The sequence below is a fragment of the Eretmochelys imbricata genome, chromosome 10 (assembly GCF_965152235.1).
Source record: "Eretmochelys imbricata isolate rEreImb1 chromosome 10, rEreImb1.hap1, whole genome shotgun sequence".
NCBI lineage: Eukaryota > Metazoa > Chordata > Testudines > Cheloniidae > Eretmochelys > Eretmochelys imbricata.
The window spans coordinates 84,596,822-84,617,739 of NC_135581.1; the positions used below are offsets into that span (position 1 = coordinate 84,596,822).

General features: G+C 56.3%; 1 protein-coding gene across 1 annotated transcript; it reads left to right on the forward strand.

Annotated features, from left to right (window-relative positions):
* Positions 1-271: 271 nt before the first annotated feature.
* SERINC4 (serine incorporator 4) lies at positions 272-20,295 on the forward strand. The gene is made up of 12 exons (XM_077828978.1): positions 272-370; positions 7,684-7,851; positions 8,077-8,255; positions 8,376-8,455; positions 9,284-9,377; positions 9,605-9,816; positions 11,607-11,702; positions 12,733-12,859; positions 15,543-15,615; positions 16,191-16,242; positions 17,843-17,993; positions 20,085-20,295. The coding sequence occupies exons 1-12, from the start codon at positions 272-274 to the stop codon at positions 20,293-20,295; spliced, it is 1,542 nt and encodes a 513-aa protein (XP_077685104.1).
* The last annotated feature ends 623 nt before the right edge of the window (positions 20,296-20,918 follow it).

Sequence of the window (20,918 nt, forward strand, 5' to 3'; positions counted from 1 at the left end):
TAATCTCTCTATTTCTGCTGGGTAAGAGGGTTAAAGAGACTGATTTGGTTCCCAACTTAATCACTCTTGATGGAAAGACAAGAGTCAGCAAGAGATCATGGATGGGGGCGGGTCTACCAAGCCTCAGCCAATCACAGGCTGCTTTCTAATTGGCTTCCACTTTGGATAGTTTTTCTGAAGCAGGGAGGTGTGGGGGGCGTTTGCCAGTCTCCTCCTGTTCTACAGGGATGTGCTGTTAGCAGGACAGTCAGGCCCAGACAGCCCAGGACTGATGACCAGGAGGCTGGAGCAGCACATCCGGCATCTCCACTGGGGAGCTGGTGGCTTCAGGCCTGCAGAGGGGATGGTAGCCAGCTGCTGTAAGGCACAGGTAAGCCGGAGTGTGACCCCCTTCCAGGAGCCACAAGGAACACCCTGCTGGTATTTACAGGGCTTGTCTCTGAACCACCCCAGGGATCGCTGCCCTCAGTGAATTGCAGCCACTTCTGGGGTGCGATGTGGCAACTGTTTTAACAGCCAGGCAGCAACACTGCCCTAGCCGGTTAGGACTCACCCAAATGGGGTTCTGGCCTGGATGCCAGATTAAACAAAGGATTAAACACAGACTGTGACTGGCTCGCCAGCTACAAAAGCCGTTTCTCCTCCCTTGGTGTTCACACCTCAGCTGCTAGAAGAGGGCCTCATCCTCCCTGATTGAACTAACCTCGTTATCCCTAGCCTGATTCTTGCTTGCATATTTATACCTGCCTCTGGGAATTTCCCCTACATGCATCTGACGAAGTAGGTATTCGCCCACGAAAGCTCGTGCTCCAATACGTCTGCTAGTCTATAAGGTGCCACAGGACTCTTTGCCGCTTCTATTGTCTGGTGGTTTATTCTTAATCCCATTGCCCAAGCCCTCCCTGTGGTGTGTGCCTGCTTCCCTACCCCAGCCCCAGTTTGTGCCCCCTCTCCTCCCTATGTGGTGCCCCGGGAGCACACAATTAGCTCTTTCTGCCCTGAGGCGCTGGGTGCCCTGCCTGCCCCGGTGCCAGCTGATGCCTCGTGTGGTGATGCTAGATGCCCGCACCCCAGGGACATTTCAGACCCAGAGCCCCAGCACATCAGGGGGAAGGAGACCAAAGCCCTGAGGTAAGTGGGGAAGTGGGATACCGGGAGGAAGCACGAGCAGGAGAGGGCGAGAGGGGAGGGCTCCTGCCTCATACTGAGAAAGACGATCAGTGAGTTATCTCAAGTGCCTATACACAAATGCAAGAAGCCTGGGAAACAAGCAGGGAGAACTGGAAGTCCTGGCACAGTCAAGGAATTATGATGTGACTGGAATAACAGAGACTTGGTGGGATAACTCCCATGACTGGAGTACTGTCATGGATGGATATAAACTGTTCAGGAAGGACAGGCAGGGCAGAAAAGGTGGGGGAGTTGCACTGTATGTAAGAGAACAGTATTACTGCTCCAAGCTCTGGTATGAAACTGCAGAAAAACCTGAGAGTCTCTGGATTAAGTTTAGAAGTGTGAGCAAGAAGGGTGATGTCATGGTGGGAGTCTACTATAGACCACCGGACCAGGGGGATGAGGTGGACGCGGCTTTCTTCCGGCAACTCCTGGAAGTTACTAGATCGCAGGCCCTGGTTCTCATGGGAGACTTCAATCACCCTGATATCTCCTGGAAGAGCAATACAGCGGTGCACAGACAATCCAGGAAGTTTTTGGAAAATGTAGGGGACAATTTCCTGGTGCAAGTGCTGGAGGAACCAACTAGGAGCAGAGCTCTTCTTGACCTGCTGCTCACAAACCGGGAAGAATTAGTAGGGGAAGCTAAAGAGGATGGGAACCTGGGCAGCAGTGACCATGAGATGGTCGAGTTCAGGATCCTGACACAGGGAAGAAAGGAGAGCAGCAGAATATGGACCCTGGACTTCAGGAAAGCAGACTTTGACTCCCTCAGGGAACTGATGGGCAAGATCCCCTGGGAGAATAACATGAGGGGGAAAGGAGTCCAGGAGAGCTGGCAGTATTTTAAAGAATCCTTATTGAGGTTACAGGGACAAACCATCCCAATGTGTAGAAAGAACAGTAAATATGGCAGGCGACCAGCTTGGCTTAACAGTGAAATCCTTGCTGATCTTAAACACAAAAAAGAAGCTTACAAGAAGTGGAAGATTGGACAAATGACCAGGGAAGAGTATAAAAATATTGCTCGGGCATGCAGGAGTGAAATCAGGAAGGCCAAATCACACCTGGAGCTGCAGCTAGCAAGAGATGTTAAGAGTAACAAGAAGGGTTTCTTCAGGTATGTTAGTCAAGGAAAGTGTGGGCCCCTTACTGAATGAGGGAGGCAATCTAGTGACAGAGGATGTGGAAAAAGCTAATGTACTCAATGCTTTTTTTGCCTCTGTCTTCACGAACAAGGTCAGCTCCCAGACTGCTGCACTGGGCAGCACAGCATGGGGAGGAGGTGACCAGCCCTCTGTGGAGAAAGAAGTGGTTCGGGACTATTTAGAAAAGCTGGATGTGCACAAGTCCATGGGGCCGGATGCGTTGCATCTGAGAGTGCTAAAGGAGTTAGCGGATGTGATTGTAGAGCCGTTGGCCATTATCTTTGAAAACTCATGGCGATCGGGGGAAGTCCCGGACGACTGGAAACAGGCTAATGTAGTGCCCATCTTTAAAAAAGGGAAGAAGGAGGATCCTGGGAACTACAGGCCAGTCAGCCTCACCTCAGTCCCTGGAAAAATCATGGAGCAGGTCCTCAAGGAATCAATTCTGGAGCACTTAGAGGAGAGGAGAGTGATCAGGAACAGTCAGCATGGATTCATCAAGGGCAAGTCATGCCTGACTAATCTAATTGCCTTCTATGACAAGATAACTGGCTCTGTGGATGAGGGGAAAGCAGTGGACGTGTTGTTCCTTGACTTTAGCAAAGCTTTTGACATGATCTCCCACAGTATACTTGCCAGCAAGTTAAAGAAGTATGGGCTGGATGAATGGACTATAAGGGGGACAGAAAGCTGGCTAGATTGTCAGGCTCAACGGGTAGTGATCAATGGCTCCATGTCTAGTTGGCAGCCGGTATCAAGTGGAGTGCCCCAAGGGTCGGTCCTTGGGCCGGTTTTGTTCAATATCTTCATTAATGATCTGGAGGATGGTGTGGATTGCACCCTCAGCAAGTTTGCAGATGACACTAAACTGGGAGGAGAGATAGATACGCTGGAGAGTAGGGATAGGATACAGAGGGACCTAGACAAATTGGAGGATTGGGCCAAAAGAAATCTGATGAGGTTCAACAAGGACAAGTGCAGAGTCCTGCACTTAGGACGGAAGAATCCCATGCACCGCCACAGACTAGGTACCGAATGGCTCGGCAGCAGTTCTGCAGAAAAGGACCTAGGGGTTACAGTGGATGAGAAGCTGGATATGAGTCAAAAGTGTGCCCTTGTTGCCAACATGTGGAGCCCCATCAGGCCGAGTACTTAGCTTTGTGGAGCCTCCCTAAAAACTCCCAGTTAGCCAGTTCTTAATGCACTTACCATGTAATTGATTAATATTGTGTAGAGCTCGTTATTTAATCAGAGTACCATGAAGGCAATATGAAATGCCTTACTAAAGTCGAAGTACATTTGGTTGATAAAGGTAACCATGGTGATGTGATTGTAATCTCATCAAAGAAAGAAATTGGGTTTGTTGGCCATGACCAGGTTTTCATAAAACCATGTCGACTGACATTAGTTCTATTTCTATACTTTAACCTTTTATTGACTGAATCCCATATCAGCGTTTCCATTATTTTGCCTAGGATTGATGTCCAGCTAGCTGGCCGTTAGTTATCCCGGTCATCCCGGTCGCCCCTTTTGAATGTCGGCAGCACAGTAGCACTCTTCTAATCTTCCGGAATTTCCCCAGTATTCCAAGATTTATTAAACATTAACGTCAGCAGGCCAGAGGTCTCCTCAGCCACTGCTTTTAGGACTCTTGGGTATACGTTACCTTAGCCTGATAACTAACTTCTGGGTATAAATATGTTAAATTATTTGACATCCTCATATAATTACAAATGGACTGGAAAATACTTAAATCATTCTCACATGATATGCGTGTGTCATTCTGCTGCTTTCCAGATACAGAATAGAAATATGTATTGAACACTTCTGCCTTTGCGGTATCATGAACAAATTTGCCATCTCCGTCTAGTGATAGGCCTATGCCATTATTTGGATTTTACTTTTTCTGATATAGTTAAAGAAACCTAGTTGTCTTTCGCCTGCCAGACATGGATTTTTTTCCCCATGACGTCTTCATCTTCCTTTATGAATTTTCTACACTGAATTTCTTTTAGTTTATATTGATTGCTATTTACTTCCCATTTTTCCATTTGTTACATTTTGCTTTGTTTCTCATTGCTGCCTTCACTTCCCCTTTGAACCAGGACGGGTTTTTAACCAAAGTTGTCCTCTTTCTCTATTGCGGAATCGGGTCTTTTTGGCTATGTATGTCCCAGAGTCCCTGGGCGATGCTCTGGAACTACTCCCCATGAAGCCAGTCAGGACTCTGGGGAAGTCTCCTCTCTGGGAGCAGCCTGTCTGCAGGACACACAGCTCACCCGGCTTCCATCTTCCTGGGTCTGACCTCGGAGCATTCAGCAACCTCTGCACCTCTGTGCGCTTCTCACAGCGAGTCCGCCCAGGCGAGGTCCTGGGGAAGCCAGAGGGTCCTGCCCCACAACTCCACAGTCAGACGTGACTCTCAGCCAGCCAGTAAAATAGAGGTTTATTAGACGACAGGAACATGGTCTAAAACAGAGCTTGTAGGTGCAGAGAACAGAACCCCTCAGCTGGGTCCATTTTGCGGGGCAGTGAGCCAGACAACCACGTCTGCCCTTCACTCCATGTCCCAGCCAGTCCCAAACTGAAAACTCCCTCCAGCCCCTCCTCCTCTGGGTTTTGTTCCTTTCCCAGGCCAGGAGGGCACCTGATTCCTTTGTTCTCCAACCCTTTAGCTCTCACCTTGCAGGGGGGAAGGGCCCAGGCCATCAGTTGCCAGGAAACAGGGTGTCGGCCATTCTCTGTGTCCAGACCCCTGCACACACCTGCCCTCTAGGGCTCTGCAATGATCATACACCCTTACCCCACCCCCTAGATACTTAAGAACTGCCTAGGGGAAACTGAGGCACCCCCCACACTATTCAGAGGAACCATTAAGAACAGTCTCACTTTGTCACAATATAATAAACTCTTTTTAAAGAGCTCTCTATTTTCATTCACATTTTTCAGTCTAAATTTTTCCTCTCAATTAATTTCACTTACAGTATCCCTCAGCTTGGGGAAAGCACCAAGTGTGCATATATATATATATATATATATCTGAGTTCATTCAATATGGCCAAATGGAGCACAGTCCCAACTAGTTATATATATTGAATGTAATGAAATTATGATCACTGGTCCCTAGGCAACCACCAACTTCCAGTCCAGTGATTGATCCATATGTATCCAAAGGTCCAAAATAGGGTTGCTCCGCATTGGCTGCAATACCATTTGTGTTAGACAGTCATCCTCCATCATTTATAAAAACTCCAGTGATGTTTTACTAGTGGCTGCATGAGACCTCTGACACATCTCCCTGACTGAAGTCCTCTGCCATAACAGAGCATTTATTTCCCAACATTACAGACAGGTGTTTAAGGAGCATCCTGGTCTCTGGTTTGATTCAGTGGTCTGTAACAGATGCCCACCAGTATCCCCAGCTGGGCTTTATTAGTTAGCACATTGATCCGTATGCATTAGAGATGCCGTGGTCAGAGTTATCAGTGAATCTGAACAGCAAATGGTGTTTGAGGCTGAGTGCCCCCCACCCCTGTTACCCACTCTTGCCTTCCTGAGCAGGTCAGAACCAGTGATTTTGAATGTTCCAATCATGCAGACATCCCACCAGGTTTCAGAGATGCCAGCTGAGTCATGGGCATACACATCACTCATCCAAACCCCACTGCATCCCAGAGCTGCCCCAGCCGCCTGGAGGGCGGATCCTCCTTGCCACAAACCCGTCCTTGGAGCTTCGGCAAAGACAAACCAACAGCAGAGTTTGTTGTGTGCCACAGCTCAGGAACCTGGTTTGCTGCTCTGGCCAGCTGGAAGAGCTCTCCGAAGCGTAGCTAGGAGCTCACTGCATCCCAGTGCTGCTACACCTCCGGGGTCCAAGAAGCCAAGGGGGTGGCCCCCTAGGGTGGGGCACAATCTGGATCAGGGCAGGACATAAGGCCCGATGACTAGCAAACACAGCAAAGCTCCAGGTAGGAGCCAAAGGATGCCCATGCCCTCTGCCTGGCCCAACTGCATTGCAGGGGCTGGGTGATGTAACCTCTCCCTTCCCCTCCCCTAGACCACCCTGCCTGGGCCTTCTGGTGGGGTCCATGTGGCCAGCCCTGGGGGGGTCCAGCCCATTCCGCATGCCCTGCCCTTCCAGGTGAGGGCATCAGGCACAGGAGGGGCTCTGGGGAGCTGCAGCTTGCAGTGTGTCCTGAACGAACCTGGGTTTGCTGCCCATGCCCCCTGTGGCCAGGGCTTGGGCTACTGCGGGAGGTAGTTCTCTGCTTCCTGGCCTGGACTTCTCCATGGGGAGGCTAGGGGCAGGGCCTTTCCCATCTCCTGGGCTCTGGCCACCCACTAGGAGGTGAGTCTGGAAATCCTGAGCCAATTAGCAGCCCTAATCCCTCCCAGAGCAGGGGCTGCCTGCCCCTGGAAGGCCTGGGGCAGTCAGTGGCACCTGGGGTGGGGAGGGGGCCATGCTCTGCTAGAGAGGCACGGTGGGGAGCTGTCCAGGGCAGGGGGTTGGATCAGCTGCCGGATGGGCCCAGGGCAGCTCTGTGCCTCTGTCTGGCATCACCTGGGGGCAAGGAGCCTGTGTAGGCCGGGTACCCCGTCAGAAGAGTCCTGGGCTTGGCCCTGCCCTGCAGCGCTGCCCCCGGCCCGCCGGCAGGAACAGATGGCCAGGGCTGGCCGAGCCTCCCAATCCCCCGCTAATCCCACTGAGGAGCAGCTCAGCTCAGCTCCCCCTTCGCATTGGCCATTCGACAGAGGAAAGACACAGGAGGCAGCCGCCTCAGTGCAGCCCCTTCGGTCTCCTCTGGGTCAGGACAGCCCCTTCCCACTGGCGCTGGTGCCACCAGGGGCCGTCCCTGAGCCTGTCTCCTTGCCACCGCCGGAGGAGCAGGGCCCCTTGGCGCAGCCGGGCCGGCGCAGCCAGCCATGTCCCTCCCCCAAATGCTGGGGTGCAGCCACCTCTGCAGCTGCCTCGTGAACTCGCTCTTCGGCCAGGTGAGCCTGGCCCCAGCACCCCTTTCCAGGCCCCTTGCTATGCCTGGCGCAGCCCCCTGGCCTCCCTCCGAGACGGTCTGCCTGTGGAGCCCCCTCCCCGGGGTCGCCATCCTGCAGGGCAGGGGCCTGCTACCAGCGGGGCCCAGCTCCCCACCTGAAGGTGGCTGGGGCCGGTGAGTCAGTGTCCACACAGCGCTGCCCAATAATCCCCAGGCCCGGGGTGCAGCTCAGCGGCCTCTTGGCTCATTCCCTCTGCTGCCCCATCACCCCAGCCAGCACCGCGGTGACCCCAGCCCCCGCGCCCTACGCCTCGCCTGGGGCAGCCGGGATGCAGGCCCAGGGTGTGACTCCGCTGTCTTCCATCCCTCAGATCGGCTGCTGCTGCGGCCCGGCCCCCTGCGGCCCCTGCTGCTCCTGCTGCCCCAGCATTAAGGTGTCCACGGGGAGCCGCATCCTCTACACCCTCTTCCACGTCCTGGCCTCCACGGTGTGCTGCCTCGTGCTCTCCCGCACCATCTCCGAAGCCGTCCAGGAGAACGTGAGTGGAGCCTGTGAGGGCCTGTGAGGGGAGCCTGCTGGCCCCCGTGCTGGCCTCCGGCTCTGCGACGCGTAGGTCTGCTCTCCCCAGCTCCCCGGGGAATCGCCCTGGCTCTGGGCCCGCGCAGAGTGAGCCCCAAGGGGCAGGTGTGGCCGGCATTGTCCCAGGCTGTCTCGGGCAGGCGGCAGCGCCGGCTGATCTGCCCCTGTGATTCCCCCTCTGCAGGTGCCTTTCTACGCCCTGCTCTGTGAGCGCCTCCCCCGGGGCATGGACTGTGACATGCTGGTGGGCTACTCGGCAGTCTACAGGGTCTGCTTCGGCACCGCCTGCTTCTACCTGACGCAGGCCGTCTTCCTGATCAACGTGAAATCCAGCAGCAGCTTCCGCGCCCTGCTGCACAACGGGTAAGAGACCCCCACGCCCATGGGCCTGGCTCTGCGCACTGCGCTGGAGCTGGCCCCAGCGGGAAGGGGCTGGGGCTTGGGCTGGGGCTTGGGCTCCCTGACTTCTGAGCTTCATTGCAGATTCTGGTTCCTGAAGCTGCTGATTCTGGTCGGGCTTTGTGCAGCAGCCTTCTTCATCCCTGATGACCGCTTCCTGCAAGGTACCAGCCCATGGACACGAACCCAGCCCCACCCTGGAGCGGGCCATAGGGACTGCCCCACGGCCAGGAGAGCAGCCGCCGTCAGTTACTACAGACCTGGGGCCGGGTGGGAGCCAGCGCCCGCTAGCAGGGAAAGGCCCCAGGTCCCATTCCCTGCCCTCCTGAGCCAGCCGGTCCCTGTCCTGGGGCCGGGTGGGAGCCAGTGCCCGCTAGTGGGGAAAGGCCCCAGGTCCCATTCTCCACCCCCCTGAGCCAGCCAGTCCCTGCCCTGGGACTAGATTGGAGTCAATACTCCCAGAGGAGAAAGCCCCTAGGGTCACTGCTGGTCCCTGCTCCCGGCCCTGGCTTGGGGCTAGAGCCCTCAAGGCGAGGGGTCAGCGCAGAGAACTGGGGCCTGGCACATAGCCCCACTTTCTCCAGGTCAGCAGCTTGAGCTCACTCCCCTTTGTTTAGGAATTAGAGATGGGAAAGGCCTAACAGCCAGCCAGAGCCAGTGCCTGACTAGACCCTGTTGGCTGCTCTGCACAACTGGGCAGGTGTCCTGTGTGCCCCTCGGCTCCACCTTGCCCCACTGAGCTAGTCGTCTCACCCCCCCGCCCCCCCGCCATGAGGTTCACCACCTCACTCAGCTGCCCAGGCCCCTCCTCCTGGCGGGGAGGGGGTGTTATCTGCCCATGGGGAGGGGCTGGGTGAGGTGGAGCACAGGTGGGCTGGCTATGTGGCATGGCCAGGTCCTGGTGGCTCTGTACGACGGGCAGGGATGGGCTCGGCCGTGGCCAGGCGTGTGTCTGACCTTGCTCCCTCTCTCACTGCTTCACCTACTGATAGCCTGGCACTATGTGGGCATCTGTGGCGGTTTTGCCTTCATCCTCGTCCAGCTGGTGCTGATCACAGCCTTTGCCCATACCTGGAACAAGAACTGGTGAGTCTGCTCCCCCAGTGCCTGGTGGGGTGTCCTGGGGCTGGGCCATGGGGACTCTTCCGGGTACCTTTTTCTAGCTCCTCTGCAGCTGTGGTTTCTCCCATTGCCTCTGGGAGTCTGTGCCCCGCAGGGAGACTCTGTATGCCAGGCTTGCTGGGCCTGTGCCCTCCCCAAGCTGCTAAAGATTTGCATTAGCCCCTCACTCAGCCTGTTCCCTCCCTCTGCAGGCTGCTGGGCGCGTCCCAGGACAAGCGCTGGTACCTGGCCGTGCTGCTGGCCACGCTCGGATTCTACACCATCGCCTCCGCGGCCGTCTCCTTCCTGTACAAGTATTACACCCACCCAGCTGGCTGCCTGCTCAACAAGGCCCTGCTCACCCTCAACGCCAGCCTGTGTGGGCTCCTGTCCTTCCTCTCCATCACACCCTGCGTGCGGCTCAGTGAGTGCCTCGGGTGGGGTTCCTCCCCACTGAGACGCTGCCTGCCATGTGGGCTGCCGCTCAGATTTCTAACCCCTCTCTGGGTGGGTGGCTGTAAGCAGGGCCTGGACTGTCCCACCTGCCCCAGGCTGTGCTGGGTGGGGTGCTTTTCATGGAACCCGAAGGGGGAGGTGGTAGCTCCAGGACCCAGGGTTGGGGCTGAAACAGAACTGTCAGCCGTAGCTCTGGATCGTTCCGTGTGTACGATGCCATGTGTGTGCAAGCAACACCGTGTGTGTGCAAATCACACTCTGTGAGTGCAGCCATGTGCGCGCGCGTGTGTGTGTGCAAACAATGACTTGTGTGCATGTGACAGTGTGCGCTGTCAAAACAGATCTTTCATGGCCCACAGCTGGGCAGATGTTTATCGGTACCAGTGAAGACCCGGCTGCAGATGGGTAACGCACAGTCGTTTATCTGAGCGAGACTCACACAAGCAGTTAAGGTTACATGGTCTACATCCTTTCCTGCAAGCCTTAGCCTCCCAAGCATAAGCCCTCAGTAACTGTGTTAGCTCTATACGGTTCCCTGACTGGCAAACAAAGCAGGCGTATCTACCACTTCTAGATGAAGACTTCTTCTCTTCTTTCCCCTCTCAGGTACTTGTCTGTCCCCCGAAGCAGAGTCTTGGTCACTCTGAGCCCTCTGGTTCTAGGCTCTCACAAACGTCCCTTGAGGCGGGGTCTCCGTTACCCCAACAACTTCTGTCTCCGTCTCAAATCTCTTCAGACGTTAATTGGGGAAATTAGTCTGACTCATTTACTTTGCTTAGCACTTCTACCGTTTGTTCTCCAAGCAGTCACATGTCCCAGAAATATGCCTCGTAGGCATTTATTACTGATATATTCTCATTAATATTTTGGAAGGGTTTGCAAAGCAGACACGCAGACCAATGCTCAGCCATCGTTTACCCTTTCATAAATCATTCACTTAAGCTCGCAGCGTGATGTTATCCAAAAACTAGTGAGCTAGTGTTCTGCTGTTTTCCAAAATTTGGGGTCAAAACACACGCGCCTATCGAGCCGTTGTTAACCATTCCAGTGCAGTTTCAACACCTCCAGTAAATTTGCACTCCATTTATCTAATGCTAAGAGAATCCTGCTCCCAGAATCCTCTCACACATTCAGCCAAGCCATACCAAACTCATGCTTGTCACATTTATTCATATCAATCGCAGCAATTCATAATAATTTGGCACCGTCTCAACATGTGCAGGTGTGAAGCCACATTCATGTGTACCTGTGTGAGCAATACCATGTGTGAGTGACACTGCCACATGTGTGTGCATGCAAACTCTGTGTGTGTGTGTGTGTGTGTGTGTGTGTGTGTGAATCCGTGTGTGTGTGCACAAGTCACTATGCATGAGCGACACCGTGTGTGTGTGTGTGTCTGCTAGTGATGTCGTGTATGTTTGTGAATGACACCAGGCGCATGTGTGCGAGTGACTGTGTGAAGTCATGCATGTGTGATCAACACTGTGTACATGTGCAAGCGACAGTGTGTGTGAGTGAAGCCATGTGCGTGTGCGAGCATAGCATGTGTGCACGCAAGAGATGCGGTGAGTCCTGCATGCCCAACCTCTCCCAGCCTGCCTGAGCCCTGCATGGGAGCCTGGGCAGTGGGTTCTGGGGCTGCTGGAGGACTGGTGTAAGGGGCAGAGCTGGGGATGGGGAGGGCTGCTCTGGCCAGTTTCGGGCTGTAGCTGACCTCTGACCTGTGGGAAAGCAGCTGACTCTCCCTTCTCCGTGCAGAACAGCCCCGCTCAGGCCTCCTGCAAGCATCTATCATCAGCTGCTATGTCATGTACCTCACCTTCTCGGCCCTGTCCAGCCGCCCGCCCGAGAGAGGTCAGTGCAGCCTAGGGCTGCCAACTTTCTACTCACACAAAACCGAACACCCTTGCCCTGCCCCTCACCCTGAGGTCCCACCCCTGCTCACTCCACCCCCCCCATCGCTCGCTCTCCCCCACCCTCACTCACTTTCATGGGGCTGGGGCAGGGGGGTGAGTGTGGGAGGGGATGAGGGCTCCGTCTGGGAGTGTGGGCTCTGGGGTGGGGCCAGAAATAAGAGTTCAGAGTGTGTGTGGGAGCTCCAGGCTGGGGCAGGGGGTTGGGATGCGCGAGGGGGTGAGGACTCCAGCTGGGAGTGCGGGCTCTGGGGTGGGGCCAGGGATGAGGGGTTTAGGGTGCAGGAGGGGGCTCGGGGCAGGGGTTGGGGTGTGAGGGCTCTGGCTGGGGGTGCAGACTCTGGGGCGCAGGAGGGTGCTCCGGGCTGGGACTGAGGGGTTCGGAGGGTGGGAAGGGGATCAGGGTTGGGGTGTGTGGGGGTGGAGCAAGGACTCCAGCTGGGGGTGAGAGCTCTGGGGTGTGGAAACTTTTTTTTTTTTTTCTGTCACGGGCCATTGACCCACAGAAAAAAATCAAATGTGGGCCACTCGCCCGCCCGGAGGGATGCGGAGGCTCAGGGCTTCCCCCTGCAGCAGGACAAGCTGGCACTCGCAGCTCCTGCCCCACAGTGGGGCGCCGTGAGCTGGATGATAAATTAACCACGGGGCTGGATCCGGCCCATGGGCCCTAGGTTCCCCGCCCTTGCCCTACGCGTGGGAGCCAGAGGAGGAACATGCCAGCTGCTTCCTGGGAACTGCATGGAGTGGAGGCTAGCAAGGAGTCTGCCAGCCCTGCTGCGCCACCAACCGGATAGTCAATGGCCCGGCCACCCAGGACCCCTTTTCGACTGGATGTTCCGGTCGAGAACTGGACACCTGATCGTCTTAGTGCAGCTCCACGCGCCTGCCTTGGCAAGGCAGCCGGGAGCCCAGCCAGGGATCCAGGCCTGCAGCCCCCTCACTACCTGTCTTGCTGTTTCCCCACCCTGCAGTGCTGTACGAGGGGCAGAACCTCACCATTTGCTTCCCTAGCGTCAGCAAGGACGGGCTGCAGACAGAAGACACCACGGTTGCCATCCTGGGAGCCACCATCATGTACGCCTGTGTTCTCTTGGCGTGGTGCGTATGCTTCTCTACTGCTCCGGTCAGCTGTAGGGGCCGCCTGAGGCAGGCTGTGCGGGGAAGTTCCCACAGACCCTGGGGCTCCGTTTCCACTTCAGAGCTTCTGGAGTGTCACAGATTGTAAGGTCAGAAGGGCCCCCCGTGACCATCCAATCTGCCCCACTCAGCACAGCCCAGAGGCCCTCCCCAGCCATCCCTGCGCCCCGCCCCTCACTGCCAGCTGGGCTACAGAGAGACACCCAGTCAGGACTGAAAGACTCCAAGTGAGGGAGAATTCACCACATTCCCAGGGACCTTGTTCCTCCCTGGCACCTCTTCTCTAGCCTGGCTTCAGCTTCCAGCCGCTGGATCTTGTTTTGCCTTGGGCATTAAATTAAACAGCCCTCTGCTCTCAGAAACTTCTTCGGGTGAGGGTTCTTCTAGACCAGGAGCACGTCACTTCCTAACCATCTCTTGGGCAAATGAAACCCGTTAGTGCCACTGGGGCTCTGTCTTTGTCAGACCTTCCAGACTAACCCTGGTGATGTGAGTTTGTCCTGGAGGGGAACTGGCCAAGCAACGGCCAGGGGCTCCATGGAGTGTGGGTGACGTAGTCGTGGTCCTGGCACCATGCCCAGGGAGTGCTGCTGTCTGTTAGGTTAGGGGATAGAACGGGGCCCCCCTGCCCACCCAATTAAACTGCCGTGCAGACAGCTAGGGAATAGCTGTAAGCCCTGGTCTCCTGGCCTGACTCCATTCTGCCGTGTGTTTGTTTGGAGCCAGTGGGATACGAGCAATGACGCTGCATGCTGGTAAGCGTAGGGTGGCCAACAGCCCCTTAGTACAAGGGACGTCCCTTATTTCTTCCTTTCTGGACAACAAGTTGGGGAGTTGTTGAGTGCTGCAAAGAGCGGCAAGAAATACCCCAGCAAATGGAGGGGAGTCCTGATTAGTATTAATGTTGACGATAACAACGGTAATAATAGTATTACGAGATGGCAGAGGGTGGGGTGCAAGAAAAACAGTCCCTTATTTTTGAAATATGGTGTTGGCAGCCCTAGTTAAACTGGTCCTGTGTTCCACCCCAGAGGCAGGTGCATTGCAGTGGAGGACGAAGGGATCCCTGTTACAGGCTTATGGAAAACAGATCTTGTCACACTGATTTGAAATCTTTTTTGCTGAGATTAGAAGTTTTGGTTCATAAAGATCATAGAATAGAATCTCAGGGTTGGAAGAGCGCTCAGGAGGTCATCTAGTCCAACTCCCTGCTCAAAGCAGGACCAACACCAACTAAATCATCCCAGCCAAGGCTTTGTCAAGCCCGACTTTAAAAACCTCTAAGGATGGAGATTCCACCACCTCCCTAGGTAACGCATTCCAGTGCTTCACCACCCTCCCAGTGAAAACGTTTTTCCTAATATCCAACCTAAACCTCCCGCACTGCAAGTTGAGACCATTACTTCTCGTTCTGACATCAGCTACCACTGAGAACAGTCTAGATCCATCCTCTTTGGAACCCCCTTTCAGGTAGTTGAAAGCAGCTATCAAATCCCCCCTCATTCTTTTCTTCTGCAAACTAAACGATCCCCGATCCCTCAGCTTCTCCTCATAAGTCATGTGTTCCAGTTCCCTGATCATTTTTGTTTTCCTTCGCTGGACTCTTTCCAATTTTTCCACATCCTTCTCGTAGTGTGGGGCCCAAAACTGGACACAGTACTCCAGATGAGGCCTCACCAGTATTGAATAGAGGGGGACGATCACATCCCTCGATCTGCTGGCAACGCTCCTACTTATACAGCCCAAAATGCCGTTAGCCTTCTTGGCAACAAGGGCACACTGCTGACTCATATCCAGCTTGTCCACTGTAACCCCTAGGTCCTTTTCTGCAGAACTGCTGCCGAGCCATTTGGTCCCTAGTCTGTAGCAGTGCATAGTAGTACATAGTGCTGATGTAATAGAGTTTTGTAAGACTTTTTGATTAAAAATTAAAACAATACAAAATTAGCATGGCACAGGGTAAAGGGATTAAAAACTGGCTAACTGATAAGTCTGAAAAAGTCAGTGTATGTGGGGAACCATCACTGAGTGGGAGTGTTTCTAGCAGCGTGCTGCGGGGACTGGGGCGTGGCCCTATGCTGCTTAACCTTTTTATTAATGACCTGGAAGAAAACTTCTCCTTGATACCATTTGCAGAAGCCACAAAGGCTGTGGGCCTGGGAAATAATGGCAAGGACAGGGCACTGTTCAGAGCCATCTGGATTGCTTGATAAGCTGAGTACAAGCAAATAATATGCATTGTGCTGCAGCTAAAGGTAAATGCAGACATCTCGGAACACCGAATGCAGGCCACGGGTGCAGGATGGGGACTCTATCCTGGGAAGCAGGGACTGAAAAAGATTTGGGCGGAGGTGACGTGTGGGGGACATGCAGGGTCACTTGCTCCCCCAGATTTCTGCCTTCCATTTCGCAATAGCTTTGGCTCGGGCCAGGCGTGTGCAGCGGGGCCTGGGGAGGGAGAGCCACTTCTACCCCAACTCAAGGCTGGCCCAAGCCTGGCAGCAGCACAGCACCCCTTGGTGGTAAGTGGATGCTACACCCCTGGCCGTGGGTGTGGGTGGCACATCCCTGAGGGCTGAGTAGACTGTACAGGAGAATGAATTGCCACTGAGTTACAGATTCTGCCTCTCTATTCCTGCTGCAGTAACGAGGCCTCCTACCTTGCCGAGATGTTTGGGCCCCTGTGGATGATCAAAGTCTATAGCTTTGAGTTCAAAGTGAGTAGGAATGCTACCTGCGCCTGTCTGGGGTCCTGGTCCCCATGCCCCATCTCATCCCTCTCTCATCCTCACACCCATTTCAGCTGTGCACCCTGCCTTGTCCCTCATCTCCTGCCTGTCTGCGGGATAGGCTATCCACCCCAAGACAATCCTGTCTGAAACCCTAGGCACCTTCCTGGCACCCTACAGCTGCTTGTGCCATGGTGGTTACATGGCTATTTTTAGCATGCTCGCACACTAGGCCTACCCAAGCTGGAAAGTACCCACCAGCTCCCATGCAGTCTGAGTACAGCTAGCCCACAGCAGGCGGTGTCTAGGCCTGGCCAAAGGGCTTCCGTTTTCTTTGCATGACCTGCTATTAGAAATGAAATGTTCTTCTGGAGGTGAACCCCCCGGCTTTGCCTCTGAAGCCATTCTGTCCCAGACAGCCCAGCCTAGTCCAGCTGAAATTCCACCCTGGTCTGGTTCTGATTCCGATTCCAACCCTGTAGCAATGTGGCTCCAGCCCAGTCCCTGTGCTCTGATAACTGTTCCCCTTCCAGATGCCACAAATCTTCTATTTTTCTTTACAGAAACCCTCCTGTTGCTTCTGTTGTTCTGACAAGACAGGGGAAGAGCTGGAAGGTGAGTGCCGGGGCTAGGGGAGGTGGGACAGGCCTGGGGAAGGTGAGTGTGAGCCCTTAAGGAGCATGGCCTGGAGCAGGGGGTATGGGCCCTAAGGAAGCATGGCCTTGGGAGGTGGGCCCTCGGGATGCAGGCCCTAGGGTGTAATCTAGGAGTGTCATGTCCTCCAAAGGGGGAAGTCTCGGATATGGAAATGTCCGCAAAGAGCATATGAGGGCCTTGACAAAAAAGTCCTGAAAGATTTGTGCTGCAGGGGACAGGTTCTGTTGCATGGCAAGTGTCCCTGTCACCAGACTGCATGCATCGCGCTCACGTAGGCATCGTGGTGCTGGTCCCACTCACAGTATGTGTAACAGCAGCCGCGCTTTCCTGTTGATGAGAACAGCGGGAAAACTCATTCTACTGTGGGGGGGAAGACCTGTGGCCCCCACAGAACCTGAACCAGCCCCTTAGTAAATAGTGAGATGGGGCTGAGCAGAAAAGGAACTTCCATCCCTGACAGAATCCCTGGGTCTGGAGTTAGGGGTGTGGGTATCCGAGGCTCCTGCACCCCCACCTCATCAGCCTGGTAGTGCCCTGGTAACCGGGCGCTCTCATTGGACGCAGAGCGGGTATGTGAGCGAGAAGGGTCACTGGGGGCGGGGCGGTAGGTAACCGGGTGCTCTCATTGGACGCAGAGCGGGTATGTGAGCGGGAAGGGTCACTGAGGGCGGGGCTGTAGGTAACCGGGTGCTCTCATTGGACGCAGAGCGGGTATGTGAGTGGGAAGGGTCACTGGGGGTGGGGCTGTGGGTAACCGGGTGCTCTCATTGGACACAGAGCGGGTATGTGAGCGGGAAGGGTCACTGAGGGCGGGGCTGTAGGTAACCGGGTGCTCTCATTGGACGCAGAGCGGGTATGTGAGCGGGAAGGGTCACTGGGGGTGGGGCTGTGGGTAACCGGGCGCTCTCATTGGACGCAGAGCAGGTATGTGAGCGGGAAGGGTCACTGAGGGCGGGGCTGTAAGTAACCGGGTGCTCTCATTGGACGCAGAGCGGGTATGTGAGCGGGAAGGGTCACTGGGGCCGGGGCTGTGGGTAACCGGGCGCTCTCATTGGACGCAGAGCGGGTATGTGAGTGGGAAGGGTCACTGGGGGTGGGGCTGTGGGTAACCGGGTGCTCTCATTGGACGCAGAGCGGGTATGTGAGCGGGAAGGGTCACTGGGGGCAGGGCTGTGGGTAACCGGGCGCTCTCATTGGACGCAGAGCGGGTATGTGAGCGGGAAGGGTCACTGGGGCCGGGGCTGTGGGTAACCGGGCGCTCTCATTGGACGCAGAGCGGGTATGTGAGTGGGAAGGGTCACTGGGGGTGGGGCTGTGGGTAACCGGGTGCTCTCATTGGACGCAGAGCGGGTATGTGAGCGGGAAGGGTCACTGGGGGCAGGGCTGTAGGTAACCGGGCGCTCTCATTGGACGCAGAGCGGGTATGTGAGCGGGAAGGGTCACTGGGGGCGGGGCTGTGGGTAACCGGGCGCTCTCATTGGACGCAGAGCGGGTATGTGAGCGGAAAGAGTCACTGGGGGCGGGGCTGTGGGTAACCGGGCGCTCTCATTGGACACAGAGCAGGTATGTGAGCGGGAGGAGGGGCCTGCAGGGCGGCAGAGAATCATCTACAATGAGCATCAGCACGTCGTTTACAGCTACTCGACCTTCCACTTCATCTTCTTCCTCGCCTCGCTCTACGTCATGATGACCCTCACCAACTGGTTCAGGTAAGGCCCTTGCCCTGCTGCGTGGCCCCAGCCAGCCTGGCACGTCCAGCAGCCAGGCCCCTGGGTCTCCAGGGCATCTACCCCCAGGGGATGGACCTGCCTCTCCTTTCCACATTCTCGGCCTGTTATGGCTGCAGGCTGTGATCTCAGCAGTGCTGCTAGCAGACCGGGTCTGGCCTGCCCTTCATGTGCCCTCCCAAGTCTGCTGGCCCCAGCGCGGTTCCAGGGCATGCTGTGTCGTAGGAAGAGGGCTGGGGACTCGTTAGCCTTTCTCCTGAGTTCATGCTGACTCCAGCGCCCCAGCGTCATGCGGTGAGGGACTGCTGAATTGCACAAAGATCCAGCTTTTGAAGGCTTGTAACAGGTCCTATGACTGATGATCCCCAGTCACTGCCAAGCATCGGGGTGTCAGTCCTTCTGCCCTCAGCAAAGCCAGGGGCGGTGACTCCATGGTGCGTCAGATGTGGCTCCTTCACCTCCTTTCCTGCCTGGAAACCTCCGTGCATGTATGCCCATGACAATGGACGCAGCTCAGTTAGTGGTGGGACTTCCCACTGCCCCCTGGGCTGGCCAAAGACGCTCCCTCTGAGATACCTCTTTATACACAGATAGAAACAAGTTACGTACTGCCCCTCTGACGTGGCTAATTACTGCCCCCTGACGTACCTAGATACCACCCTCTGAGGTGGCGAACCATCACCCCCTGCCTTGTACCTGTTGGTTCGATCAAAACCTCTCTATCCATCATGCTGTGGTCCTGACCGTCTCTCTAGGATGGGTCAGCATGTTCCCGTTCTTTACTGAGCATGTGCTGGGCTCGGGGTGTTCTGGTACCACCCTTCTGGAGTGTGTTTGCATGTATATTCTTGTACTTTGCACTACTTAGGAATGTGTGTTTCTGCTATATCAGCCCTGTTCTTGCCAGGTTCTGTGAGCAGGGCCTGCCTAGCTCGCAGCCTGACTTGGCTTTATATCAGCAAAGCTTTGACCACTACTTTAGTTCAGGCCTCACACCAGGCCTCTGATACAAGGGCTTATGTCTCAGGCTCTCTTCCTACTACACTCCAGTTGTGGATTAACGCACAGGCCCACGGGCACCATGCCTGGGAGCCCTGGCCAATTTGGGCCCCCCCTCCAGGAGTGCTGGAATCTGGGTAGAAGGGACGAGGGGGCATTGGCACTCTGGCTCTGGCCTATGCTCCTCCTCCCCCTCCCCCGATTCTGCCCCCATCAGGCCAGAAACTCTATCTGGGCAGTGGTAAGAGCCGCCCAGGTGCCCCGGACCCTGGGCCTCCCCTTGGGCATACCACTGCCAGTGGGACCCAGGGGTGGGGGCTCTGGTCTGGCCGCCTGCCCCCTCCCCAGGGCCTGTAGACATGCTCTGCGGGGAGTGGAGGCCCTGGCCTGGGAGGTGGCAGGGAGCAGAGGTGGACTAAGGTCTCCTGGGGCCCTGGACCAGAGCAAGTGGAGGGGCCCCTTCTGCCTGCAGCCCTGCCCCCATTCTGCCCCTTCCGCCTGCAGCCCTGCCCCCATTCTGCCCCTTCCGCCTGCAGCCCTGCCCCCATTCTGCCCCTTCTGCCGTGACCCCTCCCCTCCCCCACCCATAACCCCACCCCGTTCCATCCCTTCCCCTGCGGCCCTGCCCCTGTTTCACCCACAGTCCCACCCCATTCTGTAGTGCCCCCCCCCATGACCCCACAACCTGTTCGCTCCTTTCTGCCCCTCCCACACTGCGGCCCCAAGACCAGAGAAGCTCTGTCCCCCGACCATGGCCCCAGCGGGGAGCGAGAGCTCCTCCCGTCCCAGACCCCCTCCCCCGGCTTCTGCGAGGGGTTTGGGCTTCTGCCACCCCATGACAGATTTCTGCTGGGGTGCCCATTTTTCTGGGGCCCCTGGGCACAGGCCCCAGGGGCCCATTGGATAATCCGCCACTGTCGGGGAGTCCCAGGAAGGTCACAGGCAGCGAGGAACCGGGCAGGGAGGGCTCCTCCAGTGCAGCTCCAGAGTGTGGAGGGCCAAATGTTCTCTGTGCCGGGGTTAATCCCCTTTGGGCTCCCCCCGCCCCAGTGTCTCTTCTCTCCCACCCACCAGCTACGAGAATGCGGAGCTGGAAACGACCTTTACGCATGGCAGCTGGTCGACGTTCTGGGTGAAGATGGCCTCATGCTGGGCCTGCATCCTGCTGTACTTCTGGCTCCTCCTGGGCCCCCTGTGCTGCTCCGACTTCCGCCAGCACCGGAGGGGCAGCCTGCGCCTGCTGCGACGCCGACGCCCCCTCCAGCCGATCAGCGTCTCCACGTAGCCCCGGCTGCTGGGACCGGACAAGGTCTGGTTGCTGAGCTGCAGCCGCCCGGGGCGAGTGCTGGGCCGGGCAGCTGGCTGCAGGGCTGTGGGGGTGGAGGGACCGGGGCAGGGCCCAAGCAGCCAGTTCAGGATCGGGGGCTCTGGACTGGACATCGGGGGCTCTGGACATGGCTCTGGACTGGCTCCATGTACCGAAGAGCCCCCAGCCGGGGCTGCGGACTCCGGCAAGTGCAGCACCCACCAGCCCTGCTCTGCCCATTGGCCTCGGCCTTGAGGATGACCCACACTGGCTTGTCCCAACCACTGCCATTGGGGAGTAGGAAACTGCTGAGAAATCCAAGCCAGAGCCCAGGTCAGGTCCAGGGCCGCCCCTGGGCAGGAAGTCCCCCAGCGCCAGCGGTCCGGGGACATCACCTCAGCATGGAGTCTCACAACCATCATCACGGACGCCTAGGCCGGAGAGCTGGCCTTCAGGGACCTCGCACAAGACTGGCTTGTCTCTAACAGCTTCTGCTAGTCAGACCTGCCCCTCTCTGGTCCAGCCAGGGGCTCCTCGGGCAGGATGTCTTTCATGTGAGGCCCAGAGCACGGGGCAGTGGCTGGGCTGGGCAGTTGCCATGC